General features: G+C 42.4%; 1 protein-coding gene across 2 annotated transcripts; it reads left to right on the top strand.

The window, feature by feature from the left end:
• The first annotated feature begins 5,870 nt into the window (after positions 1 to 5,870).
• On the top strand, positions 5,871 to 8,408 carry LOC125522057 (jasmonate-induced oxygenase 4-like). 2 transcript variants are annotated; one of them, XM_048687129.1, is made up of 5 exons: positions 5,871 to 6,014; positions 6,482 to 6,708; positions 6,822 to 7,093; positions 7,188 to 7,518; positions 7,899 to 8,408. In XM_048687129.1, exons 2-5 carry the CDS (start codon positions 6,490 to 6,492, stop codon positions 8,142 to 8,144), a joined length of 1,068 nt encoding a protein of 355 aa, XP_048543086.1. In that variant the 5' UTR covers positions 5,871 to 6,014; positions 6,482 to 6,489; the 3' UTR covers positions 8,145 to 8,408. The 2 variants fall into 2 exon arrangements, with proteins under 2 accessions (XP_048543086.1, XP_048543087.1); XM_048687130.1 differs by having other exon boundaries at positions 5,908 to 6,014; positions 6,477 to 6,708.
• Positions 8,409 to 18,245: the final 9,837 nt, after the last annotated feature.

Raw genomic sequence — 18,245 nt, 5'->3', positions numbered from 1 at the left:
ATGTTGTTAACATATTGTTGATCAGAAATGATGTAGAATTTCTGGAAAGCATACAGGGTTATTTGAAAAGTGTTTTTCAATGGAAACCTGGATTAAGATACTTGAACATTGAGCATCAAGATCTATAAGGATAGATCAAAGCGCTTAATAGTACTTTCGAATGAATACATACCGTGACAAGATTTTGAAGGAGTTCAAAATAGATCAGCAAAGAAGGAGTTCTTAGCTGTGTTACAAGGTGTGAATATTGAGTAAGACTAAGACCTGACCACGGCAGAAGAGAGAGAAAGGACGAAGGTCGTCCCCTATGTTTTAGACGTAGGCTCTACAGTATGATATGCTGTGTACCGCACCTGAAGTGTGCCCTGCCATGAGTCAGTCAAGGGGTACAAGAGTGATCCAGGAATGGATCACACGACAGCGGTCGAACTTATCCTTAGTAACTAGTGGACTAAGGAATTTTCTCGATTATGGAGGTGGTAAAAGAGTTCGTCGTAAAGGGTTACGTCGATGCAAACTTTGACACTAATCCGGATGACTCTGAGTAGTAAACCAGATTCGTATAGTAGAACAGTTATTTGGAATAGCTCCAAGTAGCGCGTGGTAGCTGCATCTACAAGATGACATGGAGATTTGTAAAGCACACATGGATCTGAAAGGTTCAGACTCATTGACTAATAAACCTCTCTCACAAGCAAGATATGAACAAACCCCATGGGTGTTGGATTCATTACAATCACATAGTGATGTGAACTAGATTATTGACTCTAGTGCAAGTGGGAGACTATTGGAAATATGCCCTAGAGGCAATAATAAAATGGTTATTATTGTATTTCCTTGTTCATGATAATTGTCTATTGTTCATGCTATAATTGTATTATCCGGAAACCGTAATACATGTGTGAATACATAGACCACAACATGTCCCTAGTAAGCCTCTAGTTGACTAGCTCGTTGATCAATAGATGGTCATGGTTTCCTGATCATGGACATTGGATGTCATTGATAACGGGATCACATCATTAGGAGAATGATGTGATGGACAAGACCCAATCCTAAGCCTAGCACAAGATCGTGTAGTTCGTATGCTAAAGTTTTTCTAATGTCAAGTATCATTTCCTTAGACCATGAGATTGTGCAACTCCCAGATACCGTAGGAATGCTTTGGGTGTACCAAACGTCACAACGTAACTGGGTGGCTATAAAGGTGCATTGCGGGTATCTCCGAAAGTGTGTTGGGTTGGCACGAATCGAGACTGGGATTTGTCACTCCGTGTAACGGAGAGGTATCTCTGGGCCCACTCGGTAGGACATCATCATAATGTGCACAATGTGACCAAGGAGTTGATCACGGGATGATGTATTACGGAACGAGTAAAGAGACTTGCCGGTAATGAGATTGAACGAGGTATCGGGATACCGACGATCGAATCTCAGGCAAGTATCATACCGATAGACAAAGGGAATTGTATACGGGATTGATTGAATCCTTGACATCGTGGTTCATCCGATGAGATCATCGTGGAACATGTGGGAGCCAACATGGGTATCCAGATCCCGCTGTTGGTTATTTGTCAGAGAGTTGTCTCGGTCATGTCTACATGGTTCCCGAACTCGTAGGGTCTACACACTTAAGGTTCAATGACGCTAGGGTTATAGGGAAAGTATGTACGTGGTTACCAAATGTTGTTCAGAGTCCCGGATAAGATCCCGGACGTCACGAGGAGTTCCGGAATGGTCCGTAGGTAAAGATTTATATATGGGAAGTCCCGTTTTGGACACCGGAAAAGTTTTGGGTGCTATCGGTAACGTACCGGGACCACCGGGAGGGTCCCGGGGGTCCACCAGTGGGGCCACCAGCCCCAGAAGGCTGCGTGGGCCAAGTGTGGGAGGGGACCAGCCCCAGGTAGGCTGGTGCGCCCCCCCACCAAGGCCCAAGGCGCAGGGAGAGTGGGAGGGGGCAAACCCTAGGTCTAGATGAGCCTTAAGGCCCACCCTAGGGCGCCCCCTCTCTCCCTCTCCCCTCTGGCCGCCACCCTAGATGGGATCTAGGGCTGCCCCCCCCCTTGGGGAGGGAACCCTAGGGGGGCGCAGCCCCTCCCTTTCCCCTATATATACTTGAGGTATGGGGCTGCCCAACACATGTGATTTGCTCTCTCTCTTGGCGCAGCCCTACCCCTCTCCCTCCTCGTCTCTCGTAGTGCTTGGCGAAGCCCTGCTGGAGTACCGCGCTCCTCCACCATCACCACGCCGTCGTGCTGCTGCTGGACGGAGTCTTCCCCAACCTCTCCCTCTCTCCTTGCTGGATCAAGGCGCGGGAGACGTCACCGGGCTGTACGTGTGTTGAACGCGGAGGCGCCGTTGTTCCGTGCTTAGATCAGAATTGACCGCGATCTGAATCGTTGCGCGTACAACTCCACCAACCGCGTTTTTGCAACGCTTTCGCTTAGCGATCTACAAGGGTATGTAGATGCACTCCCCTTCCCCTCGTTGCTAGATTACTCCATAGATTGATCTTGGTGACACGTAGGAAATTTTTTGAATTTCTGCTACGATCCCCAACAATTCGACCATGTAAAACATCTACCAGCTAGTTCTACTTCTTTCAACTGCCAGCTTTCTATAATTGCATTAAATAAATGAGACCATTTATTAAGAGGTTTATTTCTACTGGACTGTCCTCTCTTCTTGATAATGTTAAAATCTCCTCCAACAATAATAGGAAAATTAGTAAAGCAACAAATTTGTACTAACTCAACTAGAAAATATTCTTTATCTTTACTTTGAGGAGCTCCATACACATTCACTATGTGCCTCTTTTCACCAGTGATTTTATCTGAACTAGCTAGGAATCTAATATGATGAGAACCTTTTTCAGATTCCAACACATTAGAAAAATCATTATTAACGCCAAGCAGCAACCCTCCTGACTGTCCAAGAGCAGGTAACGTTGTGACTCTTTGTCGCCCGAATTGCAATATTTGATTATTGAGCCATATAAATTTACCCTGGAAAAAAATCGAGATCAAAACAAAAAGGACAAATCCGCCACAAATATCTTGGTTTTGAGTTGTTTATCCCTAACTATGTCTAATTTGGATTTGTATATTTGATGGATTATAAACACATGTCTTCTGAGGTTTCGCAAACTTCTTATTTTTTAATAACATTAAATTTTGTTTTTCATGCAATAATATGGAGAGTGATATTTTCTCCGGCTGGAAACAGGTGATGTCGAAGTGTCCGCGTGAGACGGGAGGTGCATGAGACTAGTCACAGTGGTGAGTAACTTAGAGTAGTAACATGCATATGTTACTAGTCTATGTTACTACCTCCACAGTGGGTAGTAACATATGTGTTGTGTCATGCATTACTTCATTTATTATGTTGTAAACTCATTTTTTTTATATGTGTGATGTTATAGTAACTAGTTATGTTACCACATGCCTTTCTTTCTTTATTAATTATATACCATATCATTTATTTTATCTAGATAAGTGTGATATTATCATTTATGTTACTCCCACTGTGGGTAGTCTGACAAGACAGGCGAAACGTGGGACCTCCCCTTTTATGGCCACAATCAACGTGGTGCCTAACGAAAAGTGGGGTCCCGTTGCCCATACGCTGCATGGGCGGTGTACTCGCGGATGTTGCTGCTCGGTGTACTATACAGACTTGTCGCTGAAAGAACCATTATCGCATGGAAAACACGTTTCCTGACTGCCGCGAGGGGATAAGGAAGAAGTTCTTGAGCGCGCGGTGGGCGTAAGAGGATAAGGACGCACGCGTGAGACGGACACAGGCCGTACCATCGATCTGCTTCAATCCAACAGAGCGCGCGCGGCCGGATTGCATGGTCCGAGGAGCGCACGCGATCTACGTGTTTTCCTGTGCCGCATAGGGTATGTCGGCGTTCGAGACCACCACGGTGCCCATGCTTTGGCCTGACCTGCCTGTTTAGATGGCAAATCAAATCACACAACACAACACAGGCGCGTTTCCTTTTCTGTCCAAGTAGCTCTCAAGTGCTACAGGTAGGGCAAATCACGTGTTATTGCCGACTTGTACATGTCTCTACCTATCGTTTATTAGTGTGCCGCCGTTTGGGCTAGATGTCTACTGGTGCGCCTACCAGTTTTGGTGTTATCGCTGACCTTGAGACCTTGCCAGGGGAGAAGGTTCCAGCTAGTATGGACGGCTCCGGCCGTCGGAAAGACGGAAACATCAAGATCAGTGCTGATGGAGGGATTGATAATGATAAGAAGAGGAGCAGTCAGTGTTGTTTGTCGAGATGCAACGGGACTTCACCCTGGACCCTCAGCGCTTGTTTGTGAGGGACTTACTGGTCCGGAAACTTTGGAAGCCATTGCTTGCAGCGAGGCCTTGCCCTTTGCCTTTGATCTCAATACATCTTGGAAGTCCAGATACAGGTACCGAGTTCGTCCAAGTGGTAGGAAATTTGAGGGAGATGAACCCATGTGCTTACGGAGTCATGGAAAAAGAATTCCAGGCAAAGCTAGCCATGCTCCAAGAGGTCTCCCTGAGTCATAAACATAGGTCATGCAATGTTGAAGCTCATAATAATCTTGTTAAAGCTGCAACACCCCTTGAGAGTGGACGCCATCTTTGGCTCACATCCAATCCACCTATAGTACGTTTGCATCCTCTGAATATTTGCAATAAAGCTATATGGTGTTCTCAAAAAGAAAAAGAAAACCGACTTGTTTGTTGTCCCGTTCACTCGGCTGCTTCCTGTGGCTCTTTGAAGTGTAAGCTGGTTTGGTCCCATCGAAAAGAGAAACAGGCGGACACACCAATCCTCAAATGCTGAAATCACGTGTGCACACACATGTCAAATTATCACACTACCAACTGGCGCCACATGCCATGAATCTTCTATTAATATATTATAACCAAATAAGTCATCACCTTCGTCTACGTATGCTACAAAAAATACTCCATTGAATTTAATTATAACGGTTAAAAATCAAAAAATGTAATTTACATACATAGGTTTAGGAATCCCTTCCTGATCCAACCGTCAGGCTTAGACAACGTGATTCCTTCTTGCTTACATATAGGTTTACGATTCCCATCCCGATGCAGCCACGCATGGTTGGTCGTAATGGGGCTCAGCCAACGTGAGATCATGCCATGGGTCCATATTGCAATCTCAACCATTTATATGTTTTTACAAGGCAATGGTGAATCTCAGTCATTGGTTTTCTGTTGTCCTAATAATACCAACTAATTGCCTATGTGTTGCAAGGGGGGCATATTTATGATTCAACATCAATCATGTCCGGCATATATCAGATCGCGCATGTCCCACATATAGTAAGAATAATTTGATTGAGTTAACGTAATTATAGTGCACCCACCAACAGGAGCACTGCAAAAGATTTAATTTAATTTTTTTGGATAAGATTTGATTTGATTATTATTTTTGTGGATAAGATTTATTTTGACTACCTTTTTCCGGATAAGATTTTATATGATTTGATTGAGTTAATGCAGGGCGTGGGGTAGAGAGGCTTCACTAACAGACGTGATCACCAACTCCCGTTTAGTAGTAAAGATATAGGTTTAGGACTCCAATAATATTAAACTCACGGGCCCTTTACATAATATTCCTTGCTAAACTCTCCACCGCCCTTGAATTTCAGGGGTGTGGACCCCTCACTCTAATCTCTTCCAATTAGATTAACCCAGCTAAGCATCCCTATCCCGCCATGCATGGCTGGCCGAAATCAAGCTTGGCCAACATGAGTCCCACTTGCTTACGTGTAGGTTTAGGCACTGCCATCCCGATCCAGCCATGCACGGCCGACCGAAATCGGGCTCAGCCAACGTGTTACATGCCACTACTCAATTAGTCTATATAAACGACGCTTTGTTCTCTGGCACTTACACACTTTAGCTGCAAAATACTACTACTAGTTATAGCGCAACAAGTTGTGGCCCACGGAATTGATCGAAAATCCATCTCTGATCACTCCAACTGATCGAAGGTAATATTGTCTCGCAATTCACCGTCCATGATTTTCATACTTTTCCCATTTGTACCATGCATGAGCTAGCTGAGAAAATCCATGAGCTTTAACGTTTCCTCGCAAGTCACAGCAGTGTGCAAATGAATCGATGCAAAGGCCAGGGGCATTTCCTCCTTTTCGAAAAGTAAAACCGTGTGCAAATCATACCTAGCTCCTCGGTCCTCACAAAACCACCAGATCTCCATACTGCTGCGCTTGCAACATAGTAGTACTACGTGATTGTAGTGCAGCCTTATCACCATAGTAGTCACAACAGTGCTTATCACTGAACAAAGATAGAACAAGAAAAAAGTATTCTCGTTTTACCTATTGAGATCATTTCTTTAGGGAAAAATTTAGGGCATGTCTCTTGCGGTATATGAATGGGCCGGACATCTAAAATGGAGTGAGACTACATTTCAGATTCTTTTTGTTTGGCAGTGCAGGTGCACCTATGGAGAACTGCTGTGTGCAAAAGCTGGCCTGCGCCCTCCGGACGCCCGACGTGCCCACCCGGTACGTCGTGCGCGGGCACCAGGACCAGCAGCTCGCCACGACGGCCGTAGCGCCGGTCCCTGTTATCAACCTCCGCCTCCTTTCCAAGCAGGACGGCGGCGCTGCCGATGAGGCGGCGAAGCTCCGGTCAGCTATCGATTCCTGGGGCCTCTTCCTGGTAAGTAACAACCCTATCGGCTGCAGTCGGTTTCTCGGTAGTACTCCAGCATTTTCGAGAATGAACAAGCATGGATATCCATGTCCCTTTCATACGAATTAATGTTCCTGCAGATCAGTAACCACGGCGTAGACGCGGCCGTGATGGACGGCATGATGGCCGCATGCAGGGAGTTTTTCCGGCAGCCGCTTGAAGAGAAGCAGAGGCAAAGCAACCTGATCGGAGATGATCAGTACGAGGGGTACGGGAACTACGAGGGGTATGGGAACGACCAGGTGTCCTCGCCGGACCAGACCCTGGACTGGACTGACCGTCTCTACCTCAAGGTGGAGCCCGAGGGCGAGCGGCGCATTGCCCTCTGGCCAGCCCATCCCGAAAGCTTCAGGTGACCGACCTCACAGAGCCATCTCTTCACAACTTACCTGGCTCGAGTGAGGATTTATTGAAGGATCATCTGTGCATATGTTGTTGTATCGCAGGGATGTTCTGCACGAGTTCACGAAGAAATGTGGGGCAGTGAAGGACAATCTGCTCCGAGCAATGGCGAAGCTGCTGGAGCTTGACGACAACGACTACTTCGTGGACCAGCTTGTGGAGAAGCCTTTCACTAACGCTCGATGCAGTTACTACCCGGTGTGTCCGAGGCCGGAGCTCGTGTTCGGCCTCACGCCCCACTCTGATGGAACCGTTGTTGCTGTCCTCATGGTTGATGACAGCGTTGGTGGCCTGCAAGTTCTCAGAGATGGGGTCTGGTGGGATGTACCGATGGTACCTCACACACTACTGATGATTATGGGAGATCAAATGGAGGTAAACCTGCTGAAACATAATTATATCGTGTGTAATAGTATTGTTCGTAGCAAATTTAATACTAATTTATTTTCACATTACCAATGTATATATTTTTCGGTATATTGAATCTAGCCTCCATATATATTTAGGAAAAGAGGTAGTACGTATAAACTGTGGCTTAGTCCTACCCGGTAAAGACATCATCGTTTGCGTTGTTCAAGATTTATTTTATAGCCTAACAAAATTATTAATCTTTTCTACCCTTTTAATATAAAATACAATGATCAAAGTTACATGCCGGGGACCATGCATGAAATATGAATTGTTTAAGATTATGAGCTTTCGCCATAAAAAATTTAAGCTTTTGGACTGACGGACTTAAAACTTTTGTGACACAGATAATGAGCAATGGGATCTTTAAGAGCCCTGTGCATAGGGTCATGACAAACGCAAAGAAAGAGAGGATATCGGTGGTTCTAGACTACTCTATTGATCCTGAGAAAGAAATCGAGCCATCGGCTCAACTGGTCAATGAGAAGAGACCAGCCTTATATAGAAAAGTGAAGGTCAAGGACTACATTGTGGCACATTACACTCATTTTTCTCAAGGGAAAGAAGTCGTTCTGGGAAAACTGAAGATATAACTACGTATGGTACAATGCATTTCTTGCGACAGATATTTGTATCTTGTTTCATTACAAGGCAAGTGTGTATTTAATTCCATTGTCAAATAAGGAAGCAGATTTTAACATAGTGTCATGTTGTAATCCCATTGTTCAACAGCACATGTTGTCTCAAGTTTTGGCATGGTCTACATGCTAATGAATGGAAATAAAGTTGTAATATCATTAATGTATTTTTAATAAAACTAGCATTGGCCCTCGCATATGCCAGTGCAACGTCTTTCATGTGGCTGATTTTTTTTAGTAAAATAGCATCTCCAGCAGGTGCACAAAAATTTTGCTCCCTAAAATAGTTTTAGCGCGCCACTGTAGCACTTTTAGTGAGGCAGACCCAACATTGCTTTAGCAGATGTCCAAAAACGCGTGCCCAAAAAAACACGCAGTGTAAATTGTGAAGCATGCGCAATCCGGCACCTCAAATTTGCAGCTTTTAATAGCGCTTTTCAGCGCGCCCCCAACTCTTTTTTGCGCGCGCACTGTTTTACAACTTCTGTTGGAGCTGTCCGGCGCCCAAAAACCCAGATTTTAGCGCACAACCCAATTTTTGGGCACCTGTTGGAGATGCTCTGAGGCTGCATGCTTGTATATTCATACTAGTAGAAACCCCCTTACAGGTGTAGATAAATAGGGGCGTCGGCTTCAAAACGGAGTAAGGCAAATAACAGAGGCGTCTATACTATAGAGGCACCGGTGGTGTTGGCTATGGCATGGACGCCCCTGGTTTTTTGTAGAATATCATAGGCATTCCCTGCTTCCGCGGCTCGGCCACGATGCCACAAATGATCCACAAAATATCGTGAATTTTGTCCTGTTGCTGAACGCCTCTGTTTTCATGCTCATCAAATTTGGGGAAAAAACTCATAGTTCTTCAATATGTCACTGTAAAATTTGAAATTCACACATACGCACATATGAAAAGAAGTTAAAATCGATTGTATAGACATATATATATATATATATATATATATATATATATATATATATATATATATATATATATATAACTTAGATCATTACAACGATTGACCGCCAAAATATCTCACGTGCTGACAAATTAAGCTCAAGCTACGGGATCAGCTTTGATCGTCATTGCAGCTCCAGAATGTACCCTAGCTAGCTGTACGGCCACTCCTACAATATGGCTAGATCGAGGCGCTCTAGAGCGCAGAAGGACACCGCAGCAGGCCCGCCCCACGCGCCGCTCCTTCTTGTCTTCCTCCTCCCTCGGTCAGGCATGCGGCCAGTGCGTGCGCGGGTCCGGATGCGTCAACTATGGAGGCCGCAATAGCGGCAGGCGTTGTTGCGTCATCCGTGGCCTGCAAGGTGTCGTCCATGGCCGTTTCGAACGCAAACTGGGCAAAGCCCGCTTCAAGCAACCCGCATCCTCTGTGTTAGAGCGCGCATACATGAAGCTGGTCGTGCCCAGCACCGATTATGTGTACCCCGCCAGCTCTGTGAGCGCCATCGCGATGCATTTTGGCATGTGGAACGGTGCCGATGGAGGTGGGAGCATGAGCGGGGCCACAGGGCCGGTGGTGCACCAACAACAAATCCCGCCTACGATACCTCCTCAGAGTGACCAGTAGCACCCTCAAGTGGTTTTGGAAATGTTCTATGTATTGGTTCGAATCGGTTTTAGGACCTTTCGTGTAGTTTTTCTTTTTTATGTTTCTACGTGTTCTTTTTCTGCATCGGTTTTGTTTCCTTTTTCTTTTCTTTTAAATATATGTTGACTTTTTTTACTACACGGGGTACATTCTTCTATACACGTGTAACATCTATTTAATACACGTTGAATATTGTATAAATACATGTTGACCATTTTTTCAAATATACATTTGAATATATATTGTTGAATAAATGTTATACATTTTCAAATACATATTGAATATGTGTGAATGGTGTGGTTTTTTTATACAAACAAAATAACAATTTTACGTTCTATTGACATTTTTAAAATGTCAGGAACATTTTTAAAATGGATGAATTTTTTAAATGTCACCGATATTATTTGAATGATATGAAACATGTTATATATTAGTATATGAGAATTTTTACAAATTATGTGAACATCTATAAAAATGTCATGAACATATTTTTGGAATGAGTGAATATTTTTTAACATGTCACAAACATTTTTAGTAACACAAATATATTTTCGAAACGAGTGAACATTGTTTTTCATTTGACAACCATTTTTAGTGCTATCAAGATCTTAAAAGTTTCCTGTACATTTTGTACTGTGTATGAACATTTTTCAAACATGTGATGATTTTAAAAAAAATGAAGTAAAAATTTTCCAATTTAGAAAATATGAATAAAATTAATCAAATAAGAAAAGGAAAAAACTGTAGAACAGGACATGCGCTAGTTAGCCGGCGCTTCTCCCGCGCTAGACTAAACGCTGCCCATCTCCTCCTAGGTCCACAGACACTGCCTAGACCAGGCACCAGGCAACGTACGCAGTGCCAATGACAGCAGGCAGTCGAACAACAAGACAGGCAACTGCCCAACGAAAAGAAATCCTCAAATTCGGCTCACAGATTTAGCTTCCAGCTTCCCGGCGAAATCACGGATCAAGAAAATCGTTCGATGACAGAACTCTCAGATTCCCAAGCTGCTAGCCTACTAGCCCATTTAGCTCATTTCTGGCCTGGCAGAGAGGCTCATTTCTTTTCTTCCCTCATACAAAACATTTCCTTTCACTTTGCGAAGGCAACTCTTCGTAAACAACCTAAACTCCACTTTTTTGTGATTCCTGAGATCCCCAAAACACTAGATCAGCGTTTCTACACTAAGACGTGCACGAGATCGGGGAAGCTAGCTTCGTGGAGCCGGACTATTCGGCTCAGCTTCGCACGTGGATTCAGCGAAGATGGAAGCTGGGCAGCTGCCGAACTGGCATGTATTCTATTTTTTTACTATCTATTTCCATATACATGAGAAACATTTTTTTCTATACACATTTGATATTTTTCAAATTCTTAACTAATATTTTTAAATGTTCTATGTAAAGTGTTTTTTGTAATATGTATTTTGACTATGTGGAAGTATAAACAAAATTTAAAATAAAAACAAAAAACAGAAAGAAATTAGGCTGTGGCATGTGGCCTCGCGCACGCCAAGGCCGGCCCATCTCACACTCACAAGAGCTATTTCTTACTTTAAGCGAGACAGAAGCTTACACTCGCATCAAAATCTACAGTTACCAGCCCACCCATTGGAACGAATGTAAAACAATGAATATTACAAAGAAAAAGGAGCGCGGGGTGGGACTATGACAGTGTATGATACCTTGATGAAATGTATGGGTGCTATACTTGAGGCGACACGCTCCGGTTTATTTCCCTTTTTCTCCTACTTGAAACAACTCAAGCTGGGTTTTCTCCGTTTGTTTGTTTTTTTCGTTTTATTTTGTTTCTTTTTCTTCTTCGCGTTTTTACTTGTTTTTTTCATTTTATTTTTCCTTTGGTTAATTTTGTCTCTTTTCCGGTTTTCATTTTTTGGTTTTTTATTTCTTTTTGTTTTTCATTCTACGTTTTTATATACTTGTTCAACATTTTTCAAATACTTCTTCAACATTTTTATATACATGATCATCGTTTTTTTCACATACTTGTTCAACATTTTTTCCATTTTTCAAATACTTGTTCAACATTTTTATATACATGATCAACATTTTTTCAAATAGTTGTTTAATATTTTCAAATATTTGTTCTACTATTTTTAAATACTTGTTCAATATTTTTAAAATACTTGTTCAACATTTTTGCAAATGGTTTTTGAAGAGTGTTTTTTTGTACAATATATATTTACAATATTTTAAAGTATAAACAAAAGTACAAAAAGAAAACATAAAACATAAAAAATACAGGGAGAAGAGGCCGAAGCCTCCCGTGCTCATGCTCCGTCCCAGCATGCTTGCCCCTTGAGCGAGTCTGAAGCCAGACTCGCTGAAGGTAAGATATCGACGGACCCACATCTCGTTATAAGCGATACATAGGCACGGCCGAAGCTGGGTTTTATTCGGCCCATACCAAGCAACCGAGAAGCACATTAGTCATCATGCAACAGATGAGCTATATGTACTGCATATCAATTTCTATTAAAGCTTTCCAAAAGGCAACGATATTTAGACTAGGTCGATACTGTGGTGTCTATCTTTTTTCATGGTTTTCACAACATTATTATTTTCGGGGGTTTTACTGGGATTTTCACTGATTTTCTTTGTTTTTTCTTTTTTTTCTTTTTCAAACACATGTCTAAATCTTCCATACACATTTTTACATTTTTCTTATACACCAAAAATATTTTTTTATACATGTGTAAAAAATTAGGAACAAAATTAATATTTCTGTATTAAATGTTTTGATGTCTGCATTTGTCATACATTGGACATTTGGCATGTACATCTAGAATATTTCTGAATTCATAATAAAAAAGTTCAAATATTTTTTTAACATTTTTTAGTACATGTGAAACATTTTTTTTGCGGGAATTACGTGTTAAAACATTTTTTAGGACATGTTAAAACATTTTTTGTATGATACGAAATATCTTTTAACCTATGCAAAAAATTGTGTTCATTGGATAAAGTTTTTTCAAATGTAACAAAAACTTTGTTTGAAACACATGAACATTTTCTAAATGGAACACACATTTTTTAATGGTCTGAAACATTTTTTAATTGCATATTTTCTCTACAAAGTATAATATTAAAAAATGCACGTACATCTTTTTGAAATGATTGAACAATTTCTGAAATGTCACATGCATTTTTTCGAATGGTACAAACATTTCCAAAATGTAGAGCGGACATTTTTTAGGTTGTATATACATTTTCTAAATGGAATGAACATTTTTAAAAAATAACTAAATTATTTTTCATAATATATTAATTAGTATTTCAAAAACATAAGAAAAATCACATGCACAGTGTCAGCGTTACTAGACCACATGTTTTCTGCGCTAGCCCACTACCAGCTCCCTGGAAGTGAAATGAGTTTCAGTTTCAGAGTGTGGTAGGAGTGCTTGAATGGACTCCGAAATCGAGGCTTGAATTTTTATTCTGTGAGAGATCAAAGATTCGGGGAGCCGTACAAGGATGGTCGCAGCGCCAGTTTTCTTTCTAGCACACAGAGCAACCCGACTTGGTTGGCCCATTTGCACACTGTAGCGTCTCGAATGCACTGTAGTGTCATGAAACACTGTAGTGGTTCGAAAAGAGTTCATTCTCAAGATTTGTCGGCTTTGTTTATTGGAAGCGCTCGTAGGAATATAGTGAGGTTGTGTGTGTGTCGTGATCATCTACGCCGCTGCTGTGTTTGTAAAAATAATATAAACACTGCAGTGACAGAGAAAAATAATCAGCAATATCTAATGAATTAACATGGACTTCGCATTCTATGAGAAAGTTGCAGAAGCAATTAGAACAACAGAAACATGCACGAAATCATCCAGGAGGATGACATTGCACAAGATTTAAACACATTCTTCAGATTTTTTTTTCTGTGGTGAGTTTCTCGGTGTGGGTGCAGGAAAAAAACATTGGACTTTTTTGAATTTTTCTAGTATTTATTTTGATTTTTTTTCGTCAGCATGGGTGCGGAGATGGATTTTTGCTTAGGTTGTCCGTTTCTTTCTCGCCTATCAACAGGACTGTGCATTGAGGAGGCAAACTGGCGGCGACCAGGCTGACCTGGATATGCGGCCAGGGATGGGCCAAGCATATCCATCGTAGGAAGGAAAGGCTTGCATTATCGACTTCTCGTCATCACGTGTGATTAAGTAAACTTGTACTTTTTTTTTTGCGGGGAAAGTAAACTTGTACTGATCTGTCCATTTATGGTTTGATACTTAGGGCTTAAATTGCTAAATTGTTTGTCCATTCTAGACTATTATTTTTATATTTTTTACTTCATTATTTATTAATGTGGATTTAAGATTTGGAGGTTTGTTGATATTTTATATGTTGTCTATCTGAACATCCGATTTTGAATGTTCAAATGAGAGAGACTTTGGTCAAGCTTGCACAGACTTCACAAGATGTCTGGATCCACCACTCAGCATGTGGGCTGTCTACCAGAGCTTGTGTCTATGCCTGGTCAGCCGCCTAGGGCCATGCACTATACTAATGTTGGATATGTTTGAAAATCATTTTTGACGGTTTCGCATCCAATATATTCCTCTTTCTATCTCAATATAATGTACAAGAAATTTCATTATCACAAATGTTGAACACAGAGATTTTTCACGTTATCAATGTCACAAATTTCAATATGAAAATGAATAGATTCAGTACCACATATTGAACTTCAATGCCATCATATCAAAAAAAATTAACATCATAATTCACACATACAAATTTCAATAGCACAAATTACAACTTCAATACCGCATATCATAATTTTCTACATCTCAAGTCATAGTTTTAGTGTCACGAATTTGAACTTCAATACCACATATCACAATTTCAACATGGCAAATCAATATTGCAGCTGAAAAATTTCAATATCACAATCCATGGCTTCAGTATCACAAAGAGTAATTTCAATACCATATATCATAATTTCTCAATAACAATGACACAGTTACAATTATATTAGCAAAATGTTAGTGTCATATTTCCAATATCAGTATCAATGTCACATTATCATTATGACTATCAATGTCACATTATCAATACAAATATCACAAATGATATTAGTATCATTGTCACATTATCAATATCGATACCAATCTATCATTTTCTATCAATGTCACAAATTGGCACCAATACCAAATAATCAAATATCGGGACATCCATGCCCCCTCCCCACTGCTCCCCAACCCTCATGACAATGATGTGGGGTAGTTAGAAGACACGCAACAGCTAAATCTTCTACACTACGCGCCTTCCTCCAGTCCCTCCTCATGTTGTTTCAAGGAGCATCGCGCTGGAAGTGCCCCCATGGTGATGGATTGCTCCCTCTCTTTACGTAAATTGATCCTCGAGGTTTGGGTTTAGATCTTCTCGACATCGCTCCAGATTGTTATTTTGTTGTTGCACTATACTCTACCCACTGACCACCCACTCTAAGATATCCCCATGTATGTGACAATTTATTAGTTAATGAAAATTACTAAGGTGGGCTTAAGGTCCCCTAGGGCTTTTTAAAAAGAGGTAGGTAAATAAAAACAACATTCCATGTAACGAAATAAATCAAACAAGTGCAAAAACAAAAAATGTGGCAGACAAAATTCATGAAATAGTATTACCATGATAGAAAAATAAACAAAGGAAATAGGATTATATAAGGAAAACTAATGTAAAATGGTAATCTAATACTTGCATACATATATACACTACTGGATTTTCGTATTTTGCCGAGTGGCCCAAAAAACTCAGCAGTGTGCCGCCGAGTTCTACACTCCGCAAAAGGGACTCGGCTGGGAACACGTCAACAATGGTTAACTTTGTTGAGTTCTTTTTTCACATGTATTCTGCAAAGACCGTGGCTAATCTTTGTCGAGTTCAAAAGAATGGGAACTCATCGAAGAACTAAATGCACGGACAAAACAAAGCGCATCCTGGTAGTGCCATGTGGCACACGTACTATGGAGACGACACTCTGCGGACGATTTTTGGACTACAAGCTTACCAAGCCGTCCATGCATGGCACCAAACGGCTGCCCACCGCAGGATGGGGCATCGTGCAATGATCGTGCATATCATTCATCGTGTGCAGAGCAGTTTCGTTACCGAGGAGCACTGTTATGTAGACGACACTCTGCGGACGATTTTTGAACGACAAGCGTACCAAGCCGTCCATGCATGGCACCAAATGGCTGCCCACCGCAGGATGGGGCATCATGCAATGATCGTGCATATCATTCATCGTGTGCAGAGCAGTTCCGTTACCGAGGAGCACTGCTATGGAGACGACACTCTGCGGACGATTTTTGGACGACAAGCGTACCAAGCCGTCCATGCATGGCACCAAATGGCTGCCCACCGCAGGATGGGGCATCGTGCAATGATTGTGCATATCATTCATCGTGTGCAGAGCAATTCCATTACCGAGGAGCACTGCTATGGAGACGACACTCTGCGAACGATTTTTGGACGACAAGCGTACCAAGCCGTCCATGCATGGCACCAAACGGCTGCCCACCGCAGGATGGGGCATCATGCAATGATCGTGCATATCATTCATCGTGTGCAGAGCAATTCCGTTTACCAAGTGCAAGCACTCGGTAGATGGGGCACATCTTTGCCTAGTAGTAGTATTAAGCTTGACGAACCTCTTTGGCAAAATTTAAAAAATTACTACCGGTGGTGTTGCTTTTCATGCGTTTGTCGTGCTTACTATTTCTCGTGCTTGCTGCTTGCCCTGCTTGTCGTGCACTAGTCTACTAGCACCCTGGCAAGATTATGCAATGCAGGCAGAGGGCGACGGCCGCGAGGTCGCAGTCGAGCTCGGTGGGTGTGGATTATGCGAACTTGTGCCAAAGAGGGCCGCGGTCGCATTAGGCCACGCTAGAGATGGCCTCACCACATCTGGTCGCTGCCACAGTTAGCCTATGAGGTGGGAGGAGATGGCCCGCCCGTTCGATGGCAAATGGAGATAGCCGTTGCCTTCGCCACCTCTTCCTGGCTCACTCCGGTAGGTCTTGGGGGCCTACGTTGTGCACTGGATGGGCTTCTCACCAGTGAGAGGGAGATGGAGAGATAGAGAGAAAGATTGAGATGGAAGCAGCCACACACACACACATCGAGTGAGAAGGGGATAAGGGAGAGGATAAAAGAGAGTGTGGGAGAGGGAGTGAAGAGGCCACCGGTTGTTCGGTCTCTGAGTGGTGGGCGGCGCGATTTGAATCCATGTCATCGATCCGCACTAGTCCCTCGGTCCCTCCCAACCAATCATGACAAAGCATCCTGATCGTGTGTTTCCTAGCTTTGCCGAGTACCTTTCAGAAAGAACTTGACAAAAACAAAATTCTTTTTTTCCACTTAATTTTGATTTCATTTCTCGTATTATTTGCTATTTTCCTATCAAGGGCCTCCCCCATCCCCCACCCCTCGACCAAATTTCAATTGTATTCATTAAATGTGTACAAACATGCTTAATTAATGGTTTAAAATTGGTAAACTTACCCTAGAAAAGCCAGAATTTGACGGTGGGTGCCAACTGTCGTGGACTTGACACGACAGATATCCTAACGGAAGGACTTAGTCGTGGAGACATCGCAACAAGGTTAACTTAAAGGGGTTAATTGAGACAAAAGACATGGAGAGTTTATACTGGTTCGGCCCCTCGCGGTGGAGGTAAAGGCCTACTCCAGTTTGGGGTTGTATTGCTTGGGTTTCGATTACCAGGGAGCGAATACGCTTGACCTAGTTCTCGATCTATTGTTTCTTGTCCTTAACTCGCCGTCGGGTCGTCTCTTTATATACACAGTTGACACCCGATGGCTTACAGAGTCCCGGTCGGCTCATACACAACGTGTCCGGCTTGGTGACTAACTAATCTTGCCTTACAATACAAGTTATACATGTGGCGGTTCATCCCCTTGGGCCTCAAGTTGCCTCTGGGTCTTGGGCCGAAAATGGGGTTGTTATAACCCGCCATCTTCATTGATAAGTCGCTAGTGGTATGACCTGGTGAAAGTGCAACTATCCCTAGGTGGTTTTGGTAATTCCTAACAACATATAGCTCATTGAGCTAATGCTATTTCAAGATTAATATCTCAGGAAAGCTCAATGATTGGCATGGAATGGATGAGAATAGTAGACCCCTCAAAATTCTAAGGACAAAGGATTGGCTCAAGCTCAAAGCTCAAGACTCTATATTTTCCATTTTAGTGATCCAAGATCACATTGAGTCTATAGGAAAAGTCAATACTATCAAGGAGGGATGAGGTGTTGCTTAATGAGGTTCTTGCTCAAAATGCTTAGTGATATGCTCCAAAACCCTCAACTAATTTCTCACATCCACATATGACCTAAACAAAAAGTCAAACTCGGCCCCACCGATTCTTTCTACCCGGCGCCACCGAGTTTCAAATGTCATAGCCACTGCC

The sequence above is a fragment of the Triticum urartu genome, chromosome 7, assembly GCF_003073215.2.
Source record: "Triticum urartu cultivar G1812 chromosome 7, Tu2.1, whole genome shotgun sequence".
Taxonomy (NCBI): Eukaryota; Viridiplantae; Streptophyta; class Magnoliopsida; order Poales; family Poaceae; genus Triticum; species Triticum urartu.
This window is presented reverse-complemented; position numbering and strand designations above follow the sequence as displayed.

Bases quoted from the DNA above. Each gene is read 5' to 3' on its own strand.
- LOC125522057 (XM_048687129.1), top strand. From the start codon at position 6,490: ATGGAGAACTGCTGTGTGCAAAAGCTGGCCTGCGCCCTCCGGACGCCC. The intron at 6,709-6,821 runs GTAAGTAACAAC...ATGTTCCTGCAG, and splicing joins ATTCCTGGGGCCTCTTCCTG to ATCAGTAACCACGGCGTAGA. The intron at 7,519-7,898 runs GTAAACCTGCTG...TTTGTGACACAG, and splicing joins TTATGGGAGATCAAATGGAG to ATAATGAGCAATGGGATCTT.